At 40.7% G+C, this 23,194-nt stretch overlaps 1 protein-coding gene across 3 annotated transcripts in view; it reads left to right on the forward strand.

The window, feature by feature from the left end:
* The window catches only part of SNAP25 (synaptosome associated protein 25), an 80,633-nt gene extending 70,888 nt beyond the window's left edge, over positions 1-9,745 (forward strand). For all 3 annotated transcript variants that reach the window (XM_019734894.2, XM_019734892.2, XM_019734893.2), the window contains 3 exons: positions 696-821; positions 3,252-3,396; positions 8,450-9,745. In XM_019734894.2, the coding sequence (XP_019590453.1) occupies positions 696-821; positions 3,252-3,396; positions 8,450-8,518 (340 nt within the window). In that variant the 3' untranslated portion in view covers positions 8,519-9,745. The remainder of the gene's footprint in view (positions 1-695; positions 822-3,251; positions 3,397-8,449) is intronic.
* Positions 9,746-23,194: the final 13,449 nt, after the last annotated feature.

The raw sequence follows: 23,194 nt of genomic DNA on the forward strand, positions 1-23,194 counted from the left end.
CCTCTTTTACTTTTTGTCTCTGTGGACAAAGGTTTGTACATCAACTCTGGATGTATGGTGACTGTTTGGAAGTACCGATATATTATCTAATTCAAATCACGTTAGAGGCAACTCAAAGACCATCACTCTTGGCCAACCACCAATCCTTTAGGTCCTTCACGCAGAGTTGGAATGGTTAATTCCACACACGCATTGAGAGAAAAAATTAAATATGGAATCTTTGCATGATGGTGTGTAAAAACTTGGTCAAGTATGTTTTCCTTGATTGACAGTGTGTTGCTGTGGTGTGATGTACACACTCTACTTGGCAGTCTTGTTTTGTGTCTGTCTGCCAGTATGTTTTTCTCTGTGTTTTGTGTCTCAAAATCTAACTATGTCATCGAAATAAAACCAGCTACCTTAATCCTCTTCTTAAATCCCAGTAAACCACAAAAATAAACCAAAACAAGAACAAAATGTGGGCAAAGGTTACAGTCTTGACAATTGCAATTGACTTGATTGGAAATGAAATGCTGAGTAGCTGAGGCATGGTGGTGGCCAACTGTTTGGGTCCAGATTATGATATATCGGTATTCTCTAATGCCTCAAATTAAAACTCATTTGCTTGGTTCAGTTCTTGGCTTGAGGAGATAACCATTGCTGTGAGCTTGATGCTCCACCCCCTTGTCTTGTCACTCACCCTCTTTTTTGCATAGGCTTAAATCAAGTGATGCTTACAAAAAAGCCTGGGGCAATAATCAGGATGGAGTGGTGGCCAGCCAGCCTGCTCGTGTGGTGGACGAACGGGAGCAGATGGCCATCAGTGGTGGCTTCATCCGCAGGTGAGCCTTGTGCAGCCCGCACTGTAGCAGTTGTCTATTTTTTAATAACAGCCCCAAACTGAGTAGTTCCTAAAACAACACCCATTTTATTACTTATGAATCTGTTTGTTGGCTTGGACAGATCTTCTACGAGCCTCTCCTGGGCTCACTCATTACATACAATTGGGTGTGGGATAATACAAAATGGCCTCACTGGTTTATCTGGAGCTGTCACCATTTGCTGGGGTGGGCTAGGGCTTTCAGCAGAGCACCTCTGTAGCTTCATGTAGCCTCTCCAAAAGGATAGCTCAGGTTTCTTACATTGTGGTAAAAGCATTCCAAGGGGCAGGCTCCAATGCACAAGGACTTTGTTTGTGTTGTGTTTGCCAAAGTTTCATCAAACAAAGCAAGTCACATGACCACATCTAGGGTCAATGCAGCAGCAAACAGGCATCACATTCCATGAGTTTAATTGAACAGAACTTATTAAAGAGATTGTTTACAGAAGTGTGGGCAGGGTTAATAACAAACACTGGTAAAGCACTTATGGCCTAGCAATAGCAGGAAGAATCCTGAAGGGACGGGAGAGAGCTGTTACTAGAACCTGACAATAGTTCTGGCTGTGGGCAGGGAAATGCAGCCACTACTGAAACTAGCAGGAAAAGAAAAAGGAAATAAATGTCTCACTCCTCTTGCCCTCCAGTCTCTCAGTGGCCACTGGCTAAAGCTCACTGGAAAACAGAGGGTGAGAAAATCTGGTTGACACAGTTGTAGAGAGGTCAGCTTCTTGGGGCAGAGAGCAAAAATCAGAGAACAGATCTGGGGGTACAAATACAGAACACTGAGCATACCTGGATTCTTATTAATCATTTTCTTTCAGAGCTGGAAGCAAAAGCCAACTGAAATATCTATTTTAAAAAATCTCAAATTACACAGATCTGCCAATTCAGAACTCAGCTTAGGAGACCAGAAAACAGAATAATAGGAACAAATATTTGTGTTGTTGAAAAGAAAAAAAACTCATAAGCTACTATACCAAGACCAAACAGCGAGTAGGGTAGCTGTTTGTATAGCTATCTATACCCAGGCCACTGTAGCTGACATTGCCAACCAATAGCCCGTATTCAAGTGATGGGTCACTGTTACTTAGGTATAAGGTTTAGATATCTACCTAGACTCTCACAGATGACAATTCTAGTCCTGTTTCTGTCTGTTCTCAGGAAAACGAGACCAGGGGATCTGAATGCTGGCTGTACATCAGAATGGCCTGAGGGGATGTGTTCTTTTTTTTAATACCAGTGTCTGGACCTAATCCACACCCATTGAATCAGAATCTCTAGAAGTGGGACCCAGGCATGTAAGGTTTTTAAAGGTCCTCAGGTGATTCCAGTATGCAATCAGGACTGAGAACCATGGAACCAGAAATAGGCCTTAGCTGTTGATGATCATTTAAATAAGCTTCTGTACATTAGGAAGTTCCTCCTTTAATTTTCTCTGACTGGACTGCTTTGAAAACCTTGTCGGGCTAGTCTGCACTGGGACTTATGATGGGGGAAGGATTTCAACCCCTCTGAACATTTTTAGCACATCGCAGCCTGCAGTGGGGAAATGGTAATTAGCCAGAACATTCTGGAATAAGTACCTACTGTTTGCAATAAAGAGTTACTGTCTTCTTAACCTTCAAGCTGAGCTGTGGAAAAAAGTGGTAAGAAGGTAAGGCACTTAGAGAGCCAGATCCTTTCTACCCACTCAAATTGGAACAATAACTTTTATCACAGTTTTTCTCCTTCATTCACTATGCCACCAAAAATTCCGTAGCATTGAAATCTGAGCAAATAAAAATCACCTGGAACAAATAGTTCCCTTTGGAGTTCTTGGAAGCAAGAGGGATTAAGGGGCAGAGTGTAATTATTATTACTCTCCCCATTGATGTTGGTCCCAAACGGGAAAGGAGATGAGCAGAGAAATTCTCTGACTTAGCACATGAGCTTTTTCTTTCAATCTGAATATGACTCTTGGAGATGTTGGTTGACATTTCAGAAAGAAAAATACACTTTCTAACTAGTTCCATCTTCATTCTCTGACCTGGAATCCTCCCAACTAAAATAATTTTATCCTTAAAAGTGAAAATTGGGGTAAACATTTGAAGGGAGAAAAATGATGTGCTGGTTGAAGTGAGAGAAGTAGATAAACTATTTAACGTATCTTCTTTAAAAATAGGAATTCAAGGTTTCGAAAATGCATTTTTAAAAATTATTATCTAAAAAAATAAAATGAATGAAAATTATTTTCTAATGTATGAAAGCTAAATCATTTTCTCATATTGAGTGGAGATTATAGATGGATAAGATTGATACCTATCGGTCTATGGATTTTTTTCTAAATTTGAGGTCCTGGATACTTGCATTATTTCTCGGTCTTTATCCACTAAAAGTTGTTCTTTGACACCAGGGTAACAAATGATGCCCGAGAAAACGAAATGGATGAAAACCTGGAGCAGGTCAGTGGCATCATTGGAAACCTTCGTCACATGGCCCTGGATATGGGCAATGAGATTGATACACAGAATCGCCAGATCGACAGGATCATGGAGAAGGTGAGCATGTGGCTAGTCAGCAAGTTTCCATTGCTCATCACTTCTTCTGAAATAGCCACTGAGAGAGCATGAAGGGCATGACACTCTCAAACCGCGACATTGGACTCAGGCCCGCTGGTAGATGGAAATTTTCTCCTTAATTTTCCAAGACAAAAATTTAGCAACAGACAAATAAAAAAGAGGGTAGAATTTAATCTAGCAGCTATTCCTCAAAGGTACTTCTATTTCAGGCATTGTGCTAGGCGCCGCAGGATCTATAAAGAGGAGACGATACCATTCCCACTGCCAAGAAACTCACAGCCTAGGGGAGGCGCTTAGCCTCCAGATGAATTCACTACCACAGAAAATGTAATCCACCAAGAAAGCCACACGTAAAATGCTAAGTAGTTTAGATGAGGCAAGATTTCAAGGGTCAAGGGGTGGGAAAATCTCAAATAAAAAAAAGAGAGTTGAATTTGAACTGAGTCTTGAAAGTTGGTTAGGAGCTTGCCAAGTAGATATGATGTAGGAATAGAATCAGGAAATGGAGGAAAGAATAGTTACTTTAGTTTAGCCAGAAGATGAATATAAGCTTTGATTTTTTTAAATGCCAAAGCTTTAATGATAGTTCAAAAAGGCCCAGAGTTCATTTCCAGTCCAACAATGCACATGTCCAGATCTCATAATCTTATGAAATTGAGTTCACACAAGGATACCAGATGTAACTCTAAGACTTATCCCAGAGTGTCACCATGAGACATAAGAAAGAGAGGCGAGAGTAGAATGGGAAGGGGTGGGTTTGGGGGTTCAAGACTAGAAGGGGATAGAAAAAAACATTGGAAAGCTTTTATTAAAAGATTTGGGACACCAAAACCTGACATTCCACACTATACAAACCTGACATAGTTTCTATGTCCTTGTATTCCACTTCATCCACAATCAGTAGAGTCCTGAATATTGCTTGTAGTTTTTTTAATGTCCAAATGCCAAAAGGGAGAAATAGAAACATTATAGTTTAAATGGTAATTGTGCATCTATAATTAATTTTAGTTGGCTAATCTTATATTATGCGAGTTTGTTCCCTGGCAGATATTAAAGTTTTGAGCCTGAGACCCTGAATCCTTGTTTAACAATTCATTCTACTTTGGTGAACAGAGAAGGATGCTTTTGAGACCTCTTGAATCATAAGGCTAAATACTCAGTTTCTTTGTACCCAAGCAGTCTCCACTGACTTGAAAAAGGAATGAGTAGACATAAAGGGAACTCTTTGCCCTATTGTGTTCTGTGCACTCTATATTAAAAAGTTCTGGTCACATAATATTTTGCCTGATCAATAGTAAGCTACACAAATGGTAATGTTGGTTGGCAAAATGCTTGTGCTTTGCTTACTTTTACAAGTCATGACATAGTTATCATTGTGAAGAGCCTTTGATATACTAAAGCTTTTAAAGCTGAGCAAATCAATAGATTTTAGAACAATATTGAGAGTTTCAAAAAGCACTGGAGCCAACACAAACTGACCTAACTCATTATGGCCCTGAAAAATGAACTAAGAAATGATTGCTGAACTACCTTCCAACAGAAAAATGATTTGAAAAAACAGGAAGTATTCGCTTTCTATCAATGGACCCAATTTATTCACAGATGTAGGGAGAGAATGTAGCTCTAACTCAATTAGAGTTCCAGAAGGAGAAGTTTTACTAAGAGAGAAGGGTCAACCTTTATTGATAGTGTTGGACTTGAACCAAGAAAAAGTGTTCCTGGAAAGGCAAGTGCCATTTTAATTCTGCCACTTTGCATTTCTAGTTTTCTTCTTCAGAAAAAACCTTTTATTTTAGGCCCAATTTACTACATGGACAAAGATTATGCAGCTCTATGATTTAATCAAAAGTCAAGCAAGTGAATGGGAAATAACCATTATGCTTTGTATTATCCCTAGAATGCTGAATTACTTAAGAAGTGGGGGAGGGGTCTAGTTGCCTTTGAATAACTAGCTCCCCTCCCCATAATTATAATCTGGACATGATTTAGTTAGAGCCCATTTCAACCTAGCATTGCCCTCAAATGATACATGTTACAGGAGTTTCACAGTTATTAATAGACTTCCACCTACTCATGTATGTTCTCCCTTCTGATAATTGGAAATGGGGTGCAAAGGTCTCCCACATACATAAGATTAAATTAAAATTGCCTAGTAGGAGTAAAGAGAATTTTCTGATGTTTCTCCCATATTTTCTCATGACCCCAACAACAACCTTTACCCAATTCCATCAATCATGATCCTTTCTCATCACTTGGATTAATAGTGAAGCTTTGGGAGTCCAAAACAATGTCATTTTCAATATATCCCCATATTGCCAAAAAAATTACTTTGCCTATTTAAAAGCCTTGCTTTCTAATATAGGGTGGATAGATAGATAGATAGATAGATAGATAGATAGATAGATAGATAGATGTACAATCTCTAAGGTTAAAAAGGTACAATTCTTTCAGAAAACTACAAAAATGGGGCAAGTTTATATCAGATGCTTTATGGAAACTATTGCTAAGGAAAGAAGTTAATGATATTCAAACTTCTATTTAAAGTTGTCAGTGGTAGATGCCACACACACATGGAAATACAGTGAGGCTGCAGCTTTAGCATTTCTCAAATTCTCCTGTCAATGAGGAAATATGGCATTTGAAAATTAAGATCTTGGGTCCAACAGGGCTTTCCTGCTCACCAGCTTCATAACCGTGTTTCCTCATTGAAAGATAATAAGAGGACAGTTCAAACCTGGGGTCAAAATGAGAAGCCATGTGGATTAATGAGCCTCCACTTCTGGAAGTCTGAGCTGCAGCCTAAAAGCTACCTACCTGCCATGGTCTGAAGCTGAGGACATTTCCAGAGTGTTCAGAAGGGTGGGCTAAACAGCTCCTTCTAACTCTCTTACTGGCTCTCCAGTGGGCATCCTGGTTTTCATACAAGGGCAAATCATGTAGGACATCTTAGATATGTCAGCAATTTAGGATCCTCTAAATAGAAATATGAACACTGGGACGGGTTACATTCTGTAAATAATGTTCTAGAGTATATAAATAGAAGGAACACAGGGGCATTCCCCAAATACCAAAGAGATGTCTAAAAGGAGATTATCTCAGGATATTTTTCTAAAAGTTACTACTTCTGTTATATGTATAATAAAGATGTGATACCTTTTTGTGTCAGGCAGGTATTGTTGTATGGGCTAGAATTTTGATATGCTTCAGAAAGAATTTAGGTGGAAATCACAGATGCTCATTGCACACAGGCCTGTTCCACCTCCTTCCAGATCCTTTGAAGATATCCAAAGAGTAACCTCATGCTCAGCTTCAAAATATCCTCTTGCACCACCATGTGAAGCCTCACCAGTCCCTTCTTAATGCACCAGGTCCTGGAACATTTGCCCATTTTTTTAAATGGATGATTTTAATCATTTGAGCTTTTCTCAGAGTTCAGTCTGGAGAAATCACATAATTTAAACAGCAGGAACCTTTCACATTGGACTGAGCCTGAAATTATCCTTTACACGCAAGTGTCATTATTTCTGATAGGATTTGTTTCTGAAGAAGGAAGATTTAAGAGCCAAGTAAAACTGGGGAGAATACCATTTTCCAAATTAGGAACCTAAAGTCAAAAATATGAGTTTATAGATCAAAATAATCAAGGAAAATTAATGCTCTCTCTTACTTGTTTTGAAAGTCAACTCTTCATAATCCAAACAGATGGTAGGGAACGATTGCCAGATAATTCAGAGTTATGAATAATCTAGAAATATTTCTATTTTAACTTGGCAAACTTCTATTTGAATATGGATAACTGTAGTGTCCTGGGAATTCACAATTAAACTGAATAAAGAAGACCCAACTTGATAGAGATTGCAACCCACCAAGCACAGTAGTACATGCAATATCAGTAATCACTGAGTAAATAGTGGTTGATAGAAAAATGTTGTTTTCCTAGAATCTTTATTTTTGCCTCTACTTGCTGACTCATATATTTCTCAGTGGTGTTAGAAATATTTCATTTTCTGGGTTTAAAGGACTATCCTGGTAGCAGCCCTGGGTTTCATGCTGCATATGCAGCAGAAGGCAACTCAAGCAATAAGGAAATCAATCAAGGCACAAAATTATGATAAATGTGCCTGTGTTAAAACAAGTCAGCTATCAAACTCATAGAAGTAAGTCTTAAGAAATGGGGCTTAAAAATTATTAAGCATCCTGAAAGCAAGCCAAGTTTTCACCCAATAGCAATAATTGCAAGATAAAATATATTGAACACTTACTTTTTGCAAAACGTTATTTTAAGCACATTATGTGTATAAACACATTTCATCCTCACAGCAAACCTAAGAAATAAAATGACTAACAGAGCAGTTAACAGTGTGAACTCTGACTCCAGGTGGCTTGCCTTCTGACCCTGCTGTCTCCATGTATTAGTATGATGACTTTAGACAAATTACCTACATGCTCCCTGCTTGGTTTTCTCAGTTGGACAAGGGAACTAATCACAGTATATATGTCATAGTTGATGTCAATCTTGATGTCGCTACAGTTGAATGAGTGGAACATAGTAGACACTCATGTTCTAGCAGTACTCTTTATTACACCCCCAGTCTATAGATGAGAAAGCTGAGGTCCCAAGATGTTCAGTTATTTACTCGAAGTGACACTACTAATAAGTTATCCATAATTCGAACCCAGCTATACAATGGTAGTAATTCAACTCAATCCAACAGATGTGAATGCCTACGGTAGAAGTCACTGTGTGTCATTTCAGGAGAGAAAGATAAATAATATAACTGTGTCCTCAAAAGGATGCTCCCTGGCGGAGGTGGGGGCAACAGTCATGAGAACCAAGACCAAATTTGTATGATCATGTCAAGTACTTCCATAAGCAATGGTTCTGGAAACGCAAAATGAGAGATGGTCAATTCTGATTGAGGAAGTTTCAAGATGTCTTCACCCAAGAGAGAGCATTTGAACTGGACACACAAGGATGAATGGAATGTTAATTGATAACCTGAATTCTGTTTTTTTTTTCCCCCTTTACTAGGCTGATTCCAACAAAACCAGAATTGATGAGGCCAACCAACGCGCAACAAAGATGCTGGGGAGTGGTTAAATGTGCCCACCTATGTTCTCTTCCAAATGCTGTCAGACAAGACGGCACCTTCATGCTTTTCTCATGGTATTACCTAGTAGGTCTGCACACATACACCCATCAGTCTACCCCCATTGTGAATGTTGTCCTGTGTCACCCATCAGCTTCCCAAAACTATTATGTGTCTTTTGTTCTTTCCGGGTCTCTTTCTATCCAACGGTTGTATATAGTGGTCATTTGGTGGCTCTAACTTCCTACGTAAGATGTCTTGGGTTCATTGTTACTTTTCTCTCCTCAGTGGCGTTTGCTGAATGACAACAATTTCGGAATGCTCCATGTGCTGTTGATTCTTTCAATACACAGTATTGTTCTTGTAAAACTGTGACATTCCACAGAGCTACTGCCACGGTCCTTTCTTTGGGTGTCAGGCTCTGAAACTCAAAATTTTCTGTTTTCAGTTCCTCATGGCTATCATCTGTCTTTATGATTTCATGATTAGACAATGTGGAATTACATAACAGGCACTGCACTAAAAGTGATGTGATTTATGCATTTATGCATGAGAACTAAATAGATTTTTAGATTCCTACTTAAACAAAATCTTTCCATGACAGTAGCATACTGATGAGAAAACACACATACATGCAACAGCAACAACAAAACAACAAAGCATGCTCAGTATTGAGACACTGTCAGGATTAAGTTATACCCGCAAAACTGCAGTAGTGTCACTTTCTTTCTGTCAATATATAGACTTATTAACCATAATCATCCTTTTTTTAAAAAAAAGAAAAAGAATTTTAAATAAAGATGGATTTAACACACTCACCATTTAATCATTTCCAGCAAAATAAACGTTTTGCTGAAATTATGTCAAATGGATGTAATATAGGGTTTGTTTGCTGCTTTTGAAGGCTATGTTTTGGAGAAAGCAATCTTGCTGTGAAACAGTGTGCAGATGTAAATTTTGTAAGGCTGACTCTTATTAATCACCATTTCCCCTGTGGTTTGTTATCAGTACAATTCTCTGTTGCTTAATCTAGAGCTGTGCACACCAAATTGCTGAGATGTTTAGTAGCTGATAAAGAAACCTTTAAAAATAATATAAATGAATGAAATATAGATAAACTGTGAGATAAATATCATTACAGCATGTAATATTAAATTCCTCCTGTTTCCTCTGTCGGTTTGTGAAGTGATTGACATTTTGTAGCTAGTTTAAAATTATTAAAAATTATAGACCCCAAATGTCTGCTTTAATTTCTTCATGGACCCCGTCTGGTTTTGCACTCACCCAAGAAGAGGAAGTCTGGCTATTCCATCCCATTTCTCCTAAGAAGCCAGTTCTGTGTGCTGAAGACACTATGGGAAAAACAAAGATGTCTCTTTTAGACACGATTCCAATGGCAGTTGAAACTTGGCTTGAGTTTTATAATCTATTTCAGATATACTTGTGTGTAGATTCAGTATTGACTATTGGAAGATACATAGTTTTGCGAAAGACATATAAAAAAAAAAGGAAAAAGTCTGTGGTACTCCAACTTTGCCCTACAGAGATTTAGGAATATCAGATATCAGTCAACTCTTAATCTTCCTTCCTCTCCCCAATATTCCTCCACCAAAACTGAGCCCTCCACAACCACCACCACTGCTGCCCAAACTTTTTTTAGTAGCTTAATTGACATATCATACAATTCACCCATTTAAAGTATGTAATTCAATGGTTTTTCGTATATTCACAATTGTGCGATCGAATTTTAGAATATTTTTATCATCCCCCCAAAAAACTCCACAACTTATTAACAGTCACTCTCATTCCACTTCCCCCAGCCGTAGGCAGCCACTAATTTATGTTCTGTCTCTATAGATTTGCCTGTACATTTTATATAAATGGAATTATACAATATGTGGTCCTTTCTGATTGGCTTCTTTTATTTAGCATAATGTTTTCAAGGCTCATCATGTTGTAGTATATAACAGAGATTCATTCCTTTTTATGGCCAAATAATATCTGTTATATGGAAGGTACATTTTGTTTATCCATTCATCCATTGATGGTCATTTGGATTGTTTTCACTTTTTGGCTATTATGAGTTACACTGCTTTGAACATTCATGTACAAATTTTTGTGTGGACATGTTTTCAATTCTCTTTACATTACCACTTTTTCCACCATCATAGTCTCTACCACCAACACTTCTACCACCATCACTTCCACCATCACCTGTACCACCATCACCACTGCCTCAACTACCACCACCTTCACCTTTCCACTGTCTGCCATCTCTCCACCATCTTCACTAGCACCTCCACCATTGTCACTGCTACCTTCCCAATCACCACCATCACCTCCATCACCTCTGCTACCACCACCATTGCCTCCACTTCCATCTCCTGTACCATCTTCCCCAACACCACCGTCACCACCATTACCTCCCTCTCCTCTACAGCCTCCTCTGCCTCTCTCTCCTATCCCATAATAGCAATGCAGATTAATTTATCCTGGATGGCCTGGTTGGCTGCCAGATAATTTCACCAGCAACTCTATAGGTTTGGCGAGAGCAGTTAAAAAGTGAAAACAGTGATGACAAATTCATTCTCAGTAAATGTTTACAGTTCTTGACCCTCTTCCGAAGCCTCAGAATAGGTTCCAAAGATACCCCAGATGCTCAGGGAAGTTATTCTAAGGACCAACTGTAACACGTTTATTCCTTAAAACTAAGGGAGTAGAGAGGATGCTAGAAGACAGAGAAAGCGAATAAATATACTGCATATGTCAAAGCTGCTAAGGGGCCATGTATGGGACATGTTAGAAAATTCTGTTCCAAACTCCATCTGTTCTCAGTCATGTGAGTGAGTTTCCATGTTGTCTGAGCAATTAAAACCCCACACTGGATGCATGGGAGGATATGGACATTTTGCTTTAAGGTCCATCACATAATTCATTCTGAAGCACATTTCCTTTGATAATTGAGTGTGTCCAGCCTCCACTCTAATGCAGTCAGCCCCTTTTGGCTAAAGGAAAACATTCCCCAGGGATGAATCAGCTCTGGGTAATGCATCAGCTCAGGAAGCACATTAGAAATATAATGATCCGGGTAAGGCGGAACACTGAAAAGGATAAATCTTCTATCTCCCTCATACATGACGCTTCTACAAAAGACCAGAAGGTTAGAGGTGGTCCTCAGTCCTAGTAACAGAGTCCTTGCCTCTGGCTGCCCCTCCATTTCTCGTTGTGATTATTCCTCCACATCATCACCCAGCAGTTTTGACCAACTTTCCCCAATATTAATGTCACTGAATTATCAACAAATCGATGATTACACTGAACATTAAGAGTAAAAGGAAGGAAATTTATCCTTTGTGATCACCCAGTGCATGTCAGTTGCTGTATTAAGTGCCCTATTTTTGTTGATATTAAATCCTCTTTAAAACTGCAAAATTGGCATCATTATATGATGCCTCATTTTACAGAAGAAGAAATTAATAGTTTATTTGAACAAGCTTTCTCAGCTAATAAGTGATGTAGGCATGATTCAAACCACATGTGTGAGACTCCAAAGCTGTAGAGAGCTCTGGAAGATAAATCCAGGATTGTGCCTCTCTCCTTGCAACTAGCCAGGAAACGCCAGAAGATACTTTGTTTCACAAAAATCAGCAAAGAAAGTGTACTGGACTTCTTAGCAAATGGTCTTGGTGAACCTGCCTTTCATTCATTTCCTCATTCATTCATGAGCTTCTATGCCAGGCCCTGTTCTGAGTGTTGAGAGAAGAGCTGTGGAGGGAAAAACGGGAAATTCCCTATATTCATTGAACTTACTACACTCAAGCTGGGGGAAAATAGATAAAGCAGCAAGTAAAATATAAAGTATGTCAGATGGTAAGTGTCAGAGAGAAATGTAAAGCAATGAAGCGGGGGAAAGAGTGCAGGAGATGGAGGGAAAGAGTGTTATTTTAAAATTTTAAAACAGTGATCAGGGAAGACCTCAGAGATAAGGTGAAGTCTAAACAGAGAATTCTTCAAGGTTTGGAGTCACTAAAATGATATGCCCAGAGTGAACCTACTTGGGAAGCAGGGGCCAGGAGTAATGAAACAAATGTACAAACTACCTATATATTTTCATTAAGTAATACTGGAGTCCCTCCTCAGCAACTCAGTCAATACTGGTTTTAAGTATTTCCTACATTGTCAAGAAGAAACTTTCAAAATCCTTGACCCAAGCCAGGAGGCAATTCAGAGGATGAAACAAATAGTGTGCAAGGAATGAGTATCAAGTCCAATTTTCTTAGAAGAGTATAAAGTGTTGACTTCATGGTCCAAGATTTAGGCACTCTTGCTCTAAGTGGTATCCGTACAATAATCAGCTTACTAACTGACCTTCAAGCTGGTTAGTCATATATCTCAGGTTCTCCATCTAGGTTTTGAAAACTCAAATCCATCTCACAGAATGTAGGCGGCTTTGGGAAACAAGGAAACTCAGGTAAAGTAAACCATTAATAAGCCATTTAACCGTAGTGCCCACAGCTATTTCCAGGATGAGTTGCCAAAGCATCAAACTGTCCTAGAGTCCCATTCCCAGGCAGGGTGTCACCTGCTGATATTCTCCACCCACCTTTACACAATCCGTAGTTCCTCCAGGCTCTTGCCATAGGGGTTTATTACCTGGAGTTCATGATCCTCTTTCCACCTGCAACTTAGAAAAATTTGGCCCCTAATCCTACCAGATGCTGCCGATACCCTGCCCACATCCTCTGAGCACTTACTTCTCATCACAAAATGGTGTTTGCAGTGAAGAATCCAGCAATTTTCTGCCTTGGGTCAGGAAGCACAAAAAGTGCTGAAGTCAGTGCCCCTGGGAGCAGTCCTCAACCAAGGATGGATGGGGGTTGGTGAGTGGATACTCCGTTTCCTTGGCCCCAGGTTGGGACAGTTCTAGGTGTATGTTCTACATTGTCTCCCAGAGGTCTCTCCACAGAATCGATCTCCAGTTCCTCACTTAACAACTTCCCTGGTAATTATCACTGTCTTTATTTCCTTAACTGTTTCTTTGCCACCTCACTACATGTGTTTCCTGGAATCTCTTCCCAAATAAACTAGTTGCCTCAAAATCCTTGTTTCAGGTACTGCTTCTGGGGAAGCCTAACCTCAGACAAGACTTTCTCAAGAGATAACATCCCAGCTTCTGAGCACCTCCCCCAAAACACTGCCATAGAGAAAGGTGTTGCCTTCCACCTACTTCCCAGCATTCTTTGGACCCATCTTTCAGTGAAATGCCTCTTAATTCCTACTACATGCATTTAAAAACTGGCATTCCTCAGTGGTGAGCAAGGAGCTGCATGCAAAACAATACCAACTATTATTTGTGAAACCTAGATTCTGCCCCCTCATGCACCACCACACCCTCCCCAAAACAAGGGTTGGAGGAACAAAAGTTTATAGTAAAAAGCAAGTGCTGCCTCCCACAAAGTTATAAACTAAAGGGTAGCATCGAGCTGTTGTGGAAAGAGAATTCAACCAGGGAACTTACGACTTTGCTGAAACTTGTCCACGTATGTCTAAGCAAAATAGATATAATGATGCTTGCCTTACCTATTTCACAGGATGGTTAAGAGTATCAACTAGGATAGTGTTCATTAAAATGCCTTATAAATCTTATGTGCCACGCAGGTGACAATTAAAGTGAAAGGAAACACATTCAACACCATCAAAGATAGAAACAGGTCTCCCTTGCCACTTCTAATTAGAGAATTCACTCATTGCATATACAGAGGGTGCCAAAAAAATGTACACACATTTTAAGAAAAGAAAACTGTATTAAAATTGTAATACTCATCATATACCAATAGCAAAAGATGAATACAAGTCACGTTTGACTTCTGCAATTTCAAGAGGTGCTCAAAGTGGTTACCATCAGCATCCAGACACTTCTGATTACAGCAAACTGCTGCTTGAGCAATGGTGACCAAAGTGTCCACTTGTATACATTTTTTTGGCATTCCTGGTATGCATACAAGATGTATTCACTGAACTTTATCTTAAGTTTAAGTAAATTAATTTCCACATTAAAGACGTTTCATACCTTTGTTAAAGCTACCAATGAGCTATCCAAGTATCTCCTCCTACCAAATTGTAGCCATTGATGTGCTAAATTTTTCACCATTGAAGTACCTCTCTCTGACCTTTCCCCCATGGTCATAAAATTCAAGGGCATTAACACTGTTTTTGCCATTGTTCATGTCTAAAGGAGGAATCATTCCCTGGATGTTATTGTGAGAACCAAATGAGTTGTACAGTGCTATTCTAATATTACCTATTGTTATCTCTGCTGCCAATATTATTAATGATAATAAGGCAAAGCTGGGCCAGCCCGCTGGCTCAGGCATTTGGAGCTCTGCACTCCTAATGCCTAAGGCTGCCGGTTTGATTCCCACATGGACCAGTGGGCTGGTCAACCACAAGGTTGATGGTTGGATTCCTCGACTCCCACAAGGGCTGGTGGGCTGTGCCCTCTGCAACTAACAATGGCAACTGGACCTGGAGCTGAGCTGCGCCCTCCACAACTAAGATTGAAAGGACAACAACTTGACTTGGAAAAAGTCCTGGAAGTACACACTGTTCTCCAATAAAGTCCTGTTCCCCTTCCCCAATAAAATCTTTTTTAAAAATAAAATAAAATAAGGCAAAGCAGGAAAATGATCCAAGGAATATGGTGGAGGCTATGAACCTTCAGTTAGCTGTAGCTGTGAAGCAAAGCACTCTAAAACATGATGACTGAAAGCAATAGATGTTTAATTAGCTCGCAATTCTGAGCGAGGCTTGGCTGGCAGTTCTTCTGGTGCTGGCTGGGCTCCTCCTGGGATTGGAGTCAACTGCAGGTAAGCTGGGCGACGTGGCCTGTGGGTGTTGGCCGGCTATTGGCTGAGGCTGCTCACCTCTTCTCTACGTGGTCTCTCATTCTCCAGCAGGCCAACCAGGATTTGTTCTCATAGCAATGTCAGAAAAATTCCAAGAAAGAGAGTGGAAGCATGCAAAACGTCTTCTAAGCTCATAGTTCCTATCACATTCTATCGGCCAAAGCAAGTGACAAGACCAGTTCAGATTCAAGAGATAGAGAAATACACTCCACCTCTTACTGGGGAAAACTTCAGTCTTATTCCAAAGAGCATAGATACAGAGAGGAATGAATAATATGGCTACCATTACAACCAACCTAGGGTGACCTCCAAGAGGCCAATGGAATTCTCCTTCTCTCCTCTGTGTCCTTAGAGTCTTATGGAGACAGAAGGCTAGGGTGAGTCCTCTGTGTACCTTAGAGTATGCTAATATCCTTCCCCTTCAGCAGTATTCAGAAGAAACACTGTAGGGCTCAGCGGGCCAGCAGCCCAGGAGAGGATTCGAGAAGCATGAGCAGAGTGACTGTGGGACTGGAGACTGCTGACAAGATGTGGCAGCCTGTCCGTAAGACTGACCTTAATCCTGAAATAATGAAACTAATCCCTCCTATTCAAAGCCATAGGAGGGGTCATCAATCCCTAAACAACAGAACTTGAAAGAAAACATTTCAAAATAGAACTGGATCCTCAACCAGCCCTTGACAAATACCCTTATTCTAGAAACTTCTGTGGTTTATCCTGCCATCTTTTATTTGTTGCTATTGTGTGGGAATTTACACTGAAATTTTAGGGGGTGAGTTGGGGGGAGCTTTTTTTATTTTATTTTATGTTCCTTCCAATCTTTTCTGTACAAAAATATACCATTCTCTTTGCTAAGGGGATAAAAAAGACTGATTACTTAGGGATGAAGAAGAAATTATGTGTGTCAGAGACAGCTTAAGTATACACAAGATGTATCCTGGCTGTCTGGGGGAGTCGGGGTGTGGGAGGTGACTGCTGTCTTCCCAGGCGCTGTCTTACTTCTTTAAAGGAACCATGACAACCGCCAGTTTAGGAAAGATGAAGCAAGTGCTAATGGTGTGTGTTTTTAAACTTTCAGAGGCTCTGGAGATAGAAAGCCCTAGAGGCCTAAACCCATATTCTTATCTGTTATGAAAGGCAAAACTCCAAACTAGGCCAAATAAATTCTCTCAGGGGCTACAGCTTTTATACCTCATCACTAAAAGTCCACTTTGTTTTCCATACCTATTGATTTGAACCTGACCATGGCCCATGTGAAATTCTGCCCACTGAACTCTCATGTGTGCACCTTAAATGCAAATAGCCTGCTCAGCTCAAGATATCCCAACAACTACCGTGTTTCCCCGAAAATAAGACCGGGTCTTATATTAAGTTTGTTTTTTGTTTTTTTAATTTATTTTTTATTATTATTTTTTATATTAAGTTTTGCTCCAAAAGATGCATCAGCACTTATGTTCAGGGGATGTCCTCCTAAAAAATCATGCTAGGACTTATTTTCTGGTTCGGTCTGATTTTCGGGGAAACACGGTATGTCAACATCATTTTATTCCAGAGCAACGATTTCAAGCCGAGAAGAACCTTAGGAGTGTCTTGGAATTGCTTTCCCCACTCCCCATGGGCTGAATCAGGGAGTGTTACAAGCTGGGTCCTCAGAAAACAAAGCCTGAGATAAAGGTCTCAGTTTAAGTAGTTTATCTGGGAGTGTGATTCCAGGGAGCTGAACTGAGGGATGGGACAGTGAAATGATGAAGGAAAGAGCCAATGCAAGAATGCATTATGGAGTTAGCCCACGCTATAGGCACCTGGGTGTTTGATTCCCGTGGGACAGCTGACAAGCCTAATGAAATGCACATTAGGACCGTCTTCCTGGAACAAGACAGGGAGCTTTACTCATCCACTTCCATGTCGCTTTGGTCAAAGGGCAGGGTGGTAACTCCCCTGTACTTTTCAAATGTCTTGCACTAGTGGATCAAAGAAGCCCAGGGCAGAAGTGAGAGGCGGGGCTGAGGTGGGCACTGTCAGTTTGCACTTGGGTGAGACTGGTTGAAGTCTGTATGAAATTGGTTGCCACTGCTGTGGCTGGAATGACAGGCAGGGACACGAGAATTTGAAGGTATGTTTAAGAAGCGTCTGATGGGCACTGTATACTGTTGTGCGGGTTACGTACTACCCAACCCTAGAAGACACATTCACGTTATAAAAGCAGCTTCATATGTCTCGGTTCCATATATAAGATCTCAACTGAGATTTTTTGTTTGAAAGAGCTTTCACTGATAAAAAAGAAAATACAAAAATAGCCAAAAATGAAACGTATAAAAGCCATTGTTTTAAAATGGTTTGGAGGACCAACAGAAAGGACAAACAGAATAGATGGGAAAAATAAAGTTCTAAATATTGGTGGTGGATCAAAGATTTTGGAAGACAGCAGAAAAGCAATGAGGAAGTTTTTGTTTTTGTGTTTTGAGTCCTGAAGACCCAGAGGCAAAGAGCCAGAAAGTTTAGCATGAGGAGGGAGATTTAAAAAAATAAAGGGCGGGGGTGGACATCAAAGATAGGGTTGAGAGATTCTGGCAAAATAATAACACAGAAGAAAAAGGAAGGCAGGGCAGAGAATGGCATAGTTAAAAGGGAACAAGAAAAGAACATATAAAATAGAACTTTTAAATAAAAATAATACCTGAAGAATTGGAAGACAAGAGTTGGTTATGAGCTCAGTTCCCTGTTGCCACTTCCAGGCTATTTTTCTTTCATCTGCCTAATGAAATTGTGTTCCTTGGTCCCCCTCTCTGCCTTGATTCTCATGGCCACCATCAAGGTGACCTTGATTACAAGCTTCTACACTACAAAGCTACTCTCACCCTCAATCTCAACCCATCCAACATTGCCCCCGAGTTCAGAGAACTTAAACTTATTCTCTGACCATAAATTTCATACCTCCACTCTCTCATGTTCTTAGATCTCCGCACATACCCTTCAAATTTATCTAAACTTCTAGTTGCTTCTCGTAAGTTTTCTCTCAGTAAATGCAACTTCCCAATGTCACCAACAGCCCTGGTACACAACACCTTCCACTCTTGTGTCAACATCTTCAATTTTCTGTCCTTCAATCCTGGACTATAAATCCCAAACTCTGGGTGAATGTGATTCTCTACCTGAACTCCCTTGTCTGGGGCAAAGGGAACACAGGGTAAAATCATGCAAATACCTGAATGGTCCCAATAAAAACCTGTGGTCCCACTGGCACTCTCATGCCCAGCAGGTGGCAGTGCAAATTGCCACTTAAGGAAAAAAAAAAAAAAAAAAGATTTGGCAGTATCTAGGAAATCTAAACATGCCTGCACTATGATTCAGAAGTTCCTTTCCTACCGCATTTCCCCGAAAATAAGACCAGGTCTTATATTAATTTTTGCTCCAAAAGAAACATTAGCTTATTTTTTCATGTACAACAATCTACAATTCATTCATTTATTCATGTACAAAAATCTACATTTATTCAAATACAGTCATGTTATTTTCTTCTGAAACTAGATCCTGCAGGCTCCTCTTCTGAGGCCCAAAACTGCATTTGTGCCTGCCTACTAAACACCTCCCTCCAGCTCACCCACAAGCGCTTCAAACTTATCATGACCCACACTGAAATGCTTACCACCACCCCCTTCCAAATTTTTCTGTCTTGGAACTGAAGACAGATACCACCCCCTCATTAAATCGGTTGCCAAGCCTTGTCTGCACCACCTCCTAATATTTCACTCCTCTGCCCCCTTCTTTCCCATGGCCATATCTAGAAGAGCACAGATTTAAGACTAGCTTCCCCAATTCCTGCCTGGGTCCACACCACTCCCAGGCTGAGCTTAATAAGCAATCAATCTGATCATGCGATGCCCCTTCAATTCTTCAGTAGTTACCTTTAAGATAAACAGCAAACTCTTCAGCAGAACATATGAAGCTATCCATGATCCAGTAGCTGCCAATGATTAGGACCAGCCCATTACTATTGCTCCGCAGCTTACTGAGATGCTTACAGTTGTCTGAAAAAGATGTGCTTCCCTCACCCCCAAATTCAGTCTTCCACCCCACTCTGGTAGATTCCTGCTTATCCTTAGGACTGCATTATGGCATCATTGAAAGTGTTCACCTTCCCTGAACACCCTGAGGTAGATTTAGATACTCCCTTCTCACTCCTCTCAGCATACCTTATTCTGTTTTCAAGTATGATATGTATCATATTGGATTGCAAAATTTGCCTTTATGTTTGTCTCTTTCATGACACTATAAGCTTATATCAGTTACTATTGCTGTGTAACAAACAGCCATGCAAGCTCTGTGGCATAAATAGTAATGCCTCACATTTCTGCAAGGTTTAGCACACCTAAGCTGGGTGGTTTTGCTGATCTCTGATAGGTTCACTCATGCATCTGTGGGTCAAATGGTGTTCTGTCTGGGCTGGGCTTGGCTGGGACAGCTTAGGTGGGTTAGCTCTGTTCTATCTGTCTCTCATCCTTGAAGGCAGAAGCTTTGTTTCATTCATCATTGTACCTGGTGTTGAATTACTGAATTGAAAAGCACAATGAGATAACTAGTTAATATTGTATATATTACACAGAAAGTACTAAACTGAAGCAGTGGTATCCCTTATTCTTCCCAAATCCTCCCCTCTATCCATACCTAAGAGAGCAGAACACCGTCTCACCCATCCTCATAAGTACTATTTTTTTACTATTATATGATATTATTTTTTCACTATTCCAATGACTATGATGTAAGACTTCTGAATTTTTTACAACTTCTGAGCACAACATTCAAATACCAGGTGGTATTTTACTTACATGGTAACAATGATTTGTTTGCTTTCTCTGGAGCTATTTGAAGGATCCAAGATGGGGGTAGATCCAAGATGGTGGAGTAGATAAATACTTTGCCTACTTCCTTCTGTGAACACATTAAAATTACAACTACATTACAGACAAACCAACCAGGAGAACCATCTGAAGTCTGGCTGAACAGAAGTTTTATAACTAAGGATATAAAGAAGCCTTTATATACATCGAGACTGGTAAAGGTGGAGATGCAGAACTGGCTGGCCACAAACCCCTGTGTGGTGGTTGAGAATCAGGAGTGATATCTCAGCCATGGAGGTTCCCCTTGGAGGAGCTGGGGACCCCAGCCCCACTCCAAGCTCCCCAGCCCAGAGTACTGGTGCTGGGAAGAGGAGCACCCACAACATCTGGCTGTGAGAAACAGTGGGGATTCTGACCATCCAGGTGGGACAGAAGGCTGCAGGAAACCCAGACTTCCTTTTAAATGGCCCACACACAGACTCTCTTGCTTACATGCACTCACCGTGGGTTCCAGCAGAGGGACAGTAACTCAGGGGGTGTCAGAGACATATGGGGGATAGACTGGGTTGTGGGACTTCAGGCAAAGGCTGAAGGACTGTTGGCATTTTTCTTGTGAGGGGTCCTCGTCCCAAGAGGCCAGCAGGTGGGTGCCCCCTTTCCTGTATTGAGCCTGCCCCCTACACTTACAGCCAAATCTGAGCCTGACTGGTCTGGTGAGCTCCACTGCTCCACCATGTTCACTCACTGGGACCCCACCCTACCCAACTCACACGACACCAGAGGCACTTTCTCCAAGAGCAACTAGCCCTGCCACATTGCACTCTTTCTTTGAAAACTATCAGAGTCCAAATGACCTCAGGCAGGTGGCAACTGGCTTCAGTGTGCTCTGAGACTTTTGCTAAGTAGCTTCAGACTCAGCACTGGCACCAAACCAGAGTTTATATTAACATGGTGACCACAACTCTTTGCACTCTAGTGACTCCCAGAAGCCCTGCTTCACCCAGCTTGCATACCACGTGAGACTTTATCACTGGCCGAACCTTAAGGGAACTGGCAGGTGGCAGCAGGCCTTGGGGTGTCCTGGCTTTTGGCAGAGCTACCCCAGGCCCAGTACTGGTGGCAGGCATCCCTGCTTCCCAGCATGGCCTCTCCCATGCATCTCCAGGGTTAGCACAGGCAGTAAACAACCACAGATCACTTCGTAGCTTTTAGTAGGTAGTCCCCAGCTAGTCACAGGCAATGGGTGATCTGGGTCTGCACGAGTGCCCCTCACAAGAGGCCCCAGTACCAACATAATTGGAGGTTGGCTTCAGATAAGAGTATAGCACTACCCAATTAGCCCCACAAGTGGCACACCCAAAGGGCAGTTCCCACAGACACCAGAGCCTGCTTGGGTGACTCCCATTCAATGGGGTAAGCCCCCCGCACAGCAGCCTATGAGCTGTGGATGTGGCCAAACTCCCCAGCCAATCACCTGAGGGTCAATTCCACCCACTGACATGCCAATAGTAATCAAGGCTCAATAAGGAGGGAACACACAACTCACCTAAGGGATACTCCTGGAGCACCTGGAGCAGATAACCAGAGAGATTGTGCCATTGGACTCCAGAGGGCATCTACTACATAAGGCCACCCGGCCAAGACTGAGGGATGTAGCAGATCTACCTAATACATAGAAGAAAACAGAGGCAGCCAAAATGAGGAAACAAAGAAATACATCCCAAATGAAAGAACAGGAGAAAACTCCAGAAACAGAACTAAACAAAATGGAGGCAAGCAACCTACCAGAGACAGAGTTCAAAACAATGGCTACATAAGGATGTTCAAGGAACTTAGTGAAAACTTCCACAAAGAGATAGCAAGCATAAAAAAGGACATAGAAACCATAACAAAGAGTCAGTCAGAAGTGAAGAATGCAGCAACTGAAATGAAGGATGCACTAGAAGGAATCACCATCAGACTAGATGAAGCAGAGGATTGAATCAGTGATTTGAAGATAAGGTAGCAGAAAACACCCAATTGGAACAGCAAAAAGAAAAAATAATCAAAAAAAAAAAAATGAGCATAATTTAAGAGATCTCTGGGACAACTTTAAGCGTACCAACGTTCACATCATAGTGGTATCAGAAGAAGAGAGAAAGCAAGAAATTGAGAATCTATTTGAAGAAATAATGACTGAAAACTTTTCTAACCTGGCAAAGGAAATAGACATACAAGTCCAGGAAGCATGGAGCGTCCCAAGCAAGATGAACCCAAACAGGCCCACACCAAGACACATTATAATTAGAATGGCAAAATTTAAAGACAACAAGAGAATCCTAAAAGCAGCAAGAGAAAGGTAACTAGTAACTTATAAGGGAGTTCCCATAAGACTGTCAGATGATTTCTCAGCAGAAACTTTGCAGGCCAGAAAGGTTTGGCACAAAATATTCAATGTGAAGTAAGAACCTACAACCAAGATTACGCTACCCAGCAAAGCTATCATTTAGAATGGAAGGAGAGTTAAAGAGCTTCCCAGACAAGAAAAAGCTAAAGGAGTTCATCACCACTAAACCAGTATTACAAGGAACGTTAGAGGGACTTCTTTAAGATGGGGGAAAAAAAAAGATCAAAATTATGAATAATAAAATGCCAGTAGGTACATATCTATCAACAATTACTTTCAATGTAAATAGATTAAATGCTTCAATCAAAAGATAGGTAGGCTGAACAGATAAAACAAGACCCTTACATATGCTGCTTACAAGTGACTCACTTCAGACTGAAAGACACACACAGACAGAAAGTAAAGGGATGGAAAAAGATATTTCATAAAAATGGAAATGAAAAATAAACAAACAAACAAAAAATCTGGGGTAGCAATACTTATATCAGATAAGATAGACTTTAAAACAAAAGCTGTAACAAGAGACAAAGAAGGACCCAGTAATCCCACCTCTGGGTA

The sequence above is a fragment of the Rhinolophus sinicus genome, linkage group LG13, assembly GCF_036562045.2.
Source record: "Rhinolophus sinicus isolate RSC01 linkage group LG13, ASM3656204v1, whole genome shotgun sequence".
NCBI classification, from domain to species: Eukaryota; Metazoa; Chordata; class Mammalia; order Chiroptera; family Rhinolophidae; genus Rhinolophus; species Rhinolophus sinicus.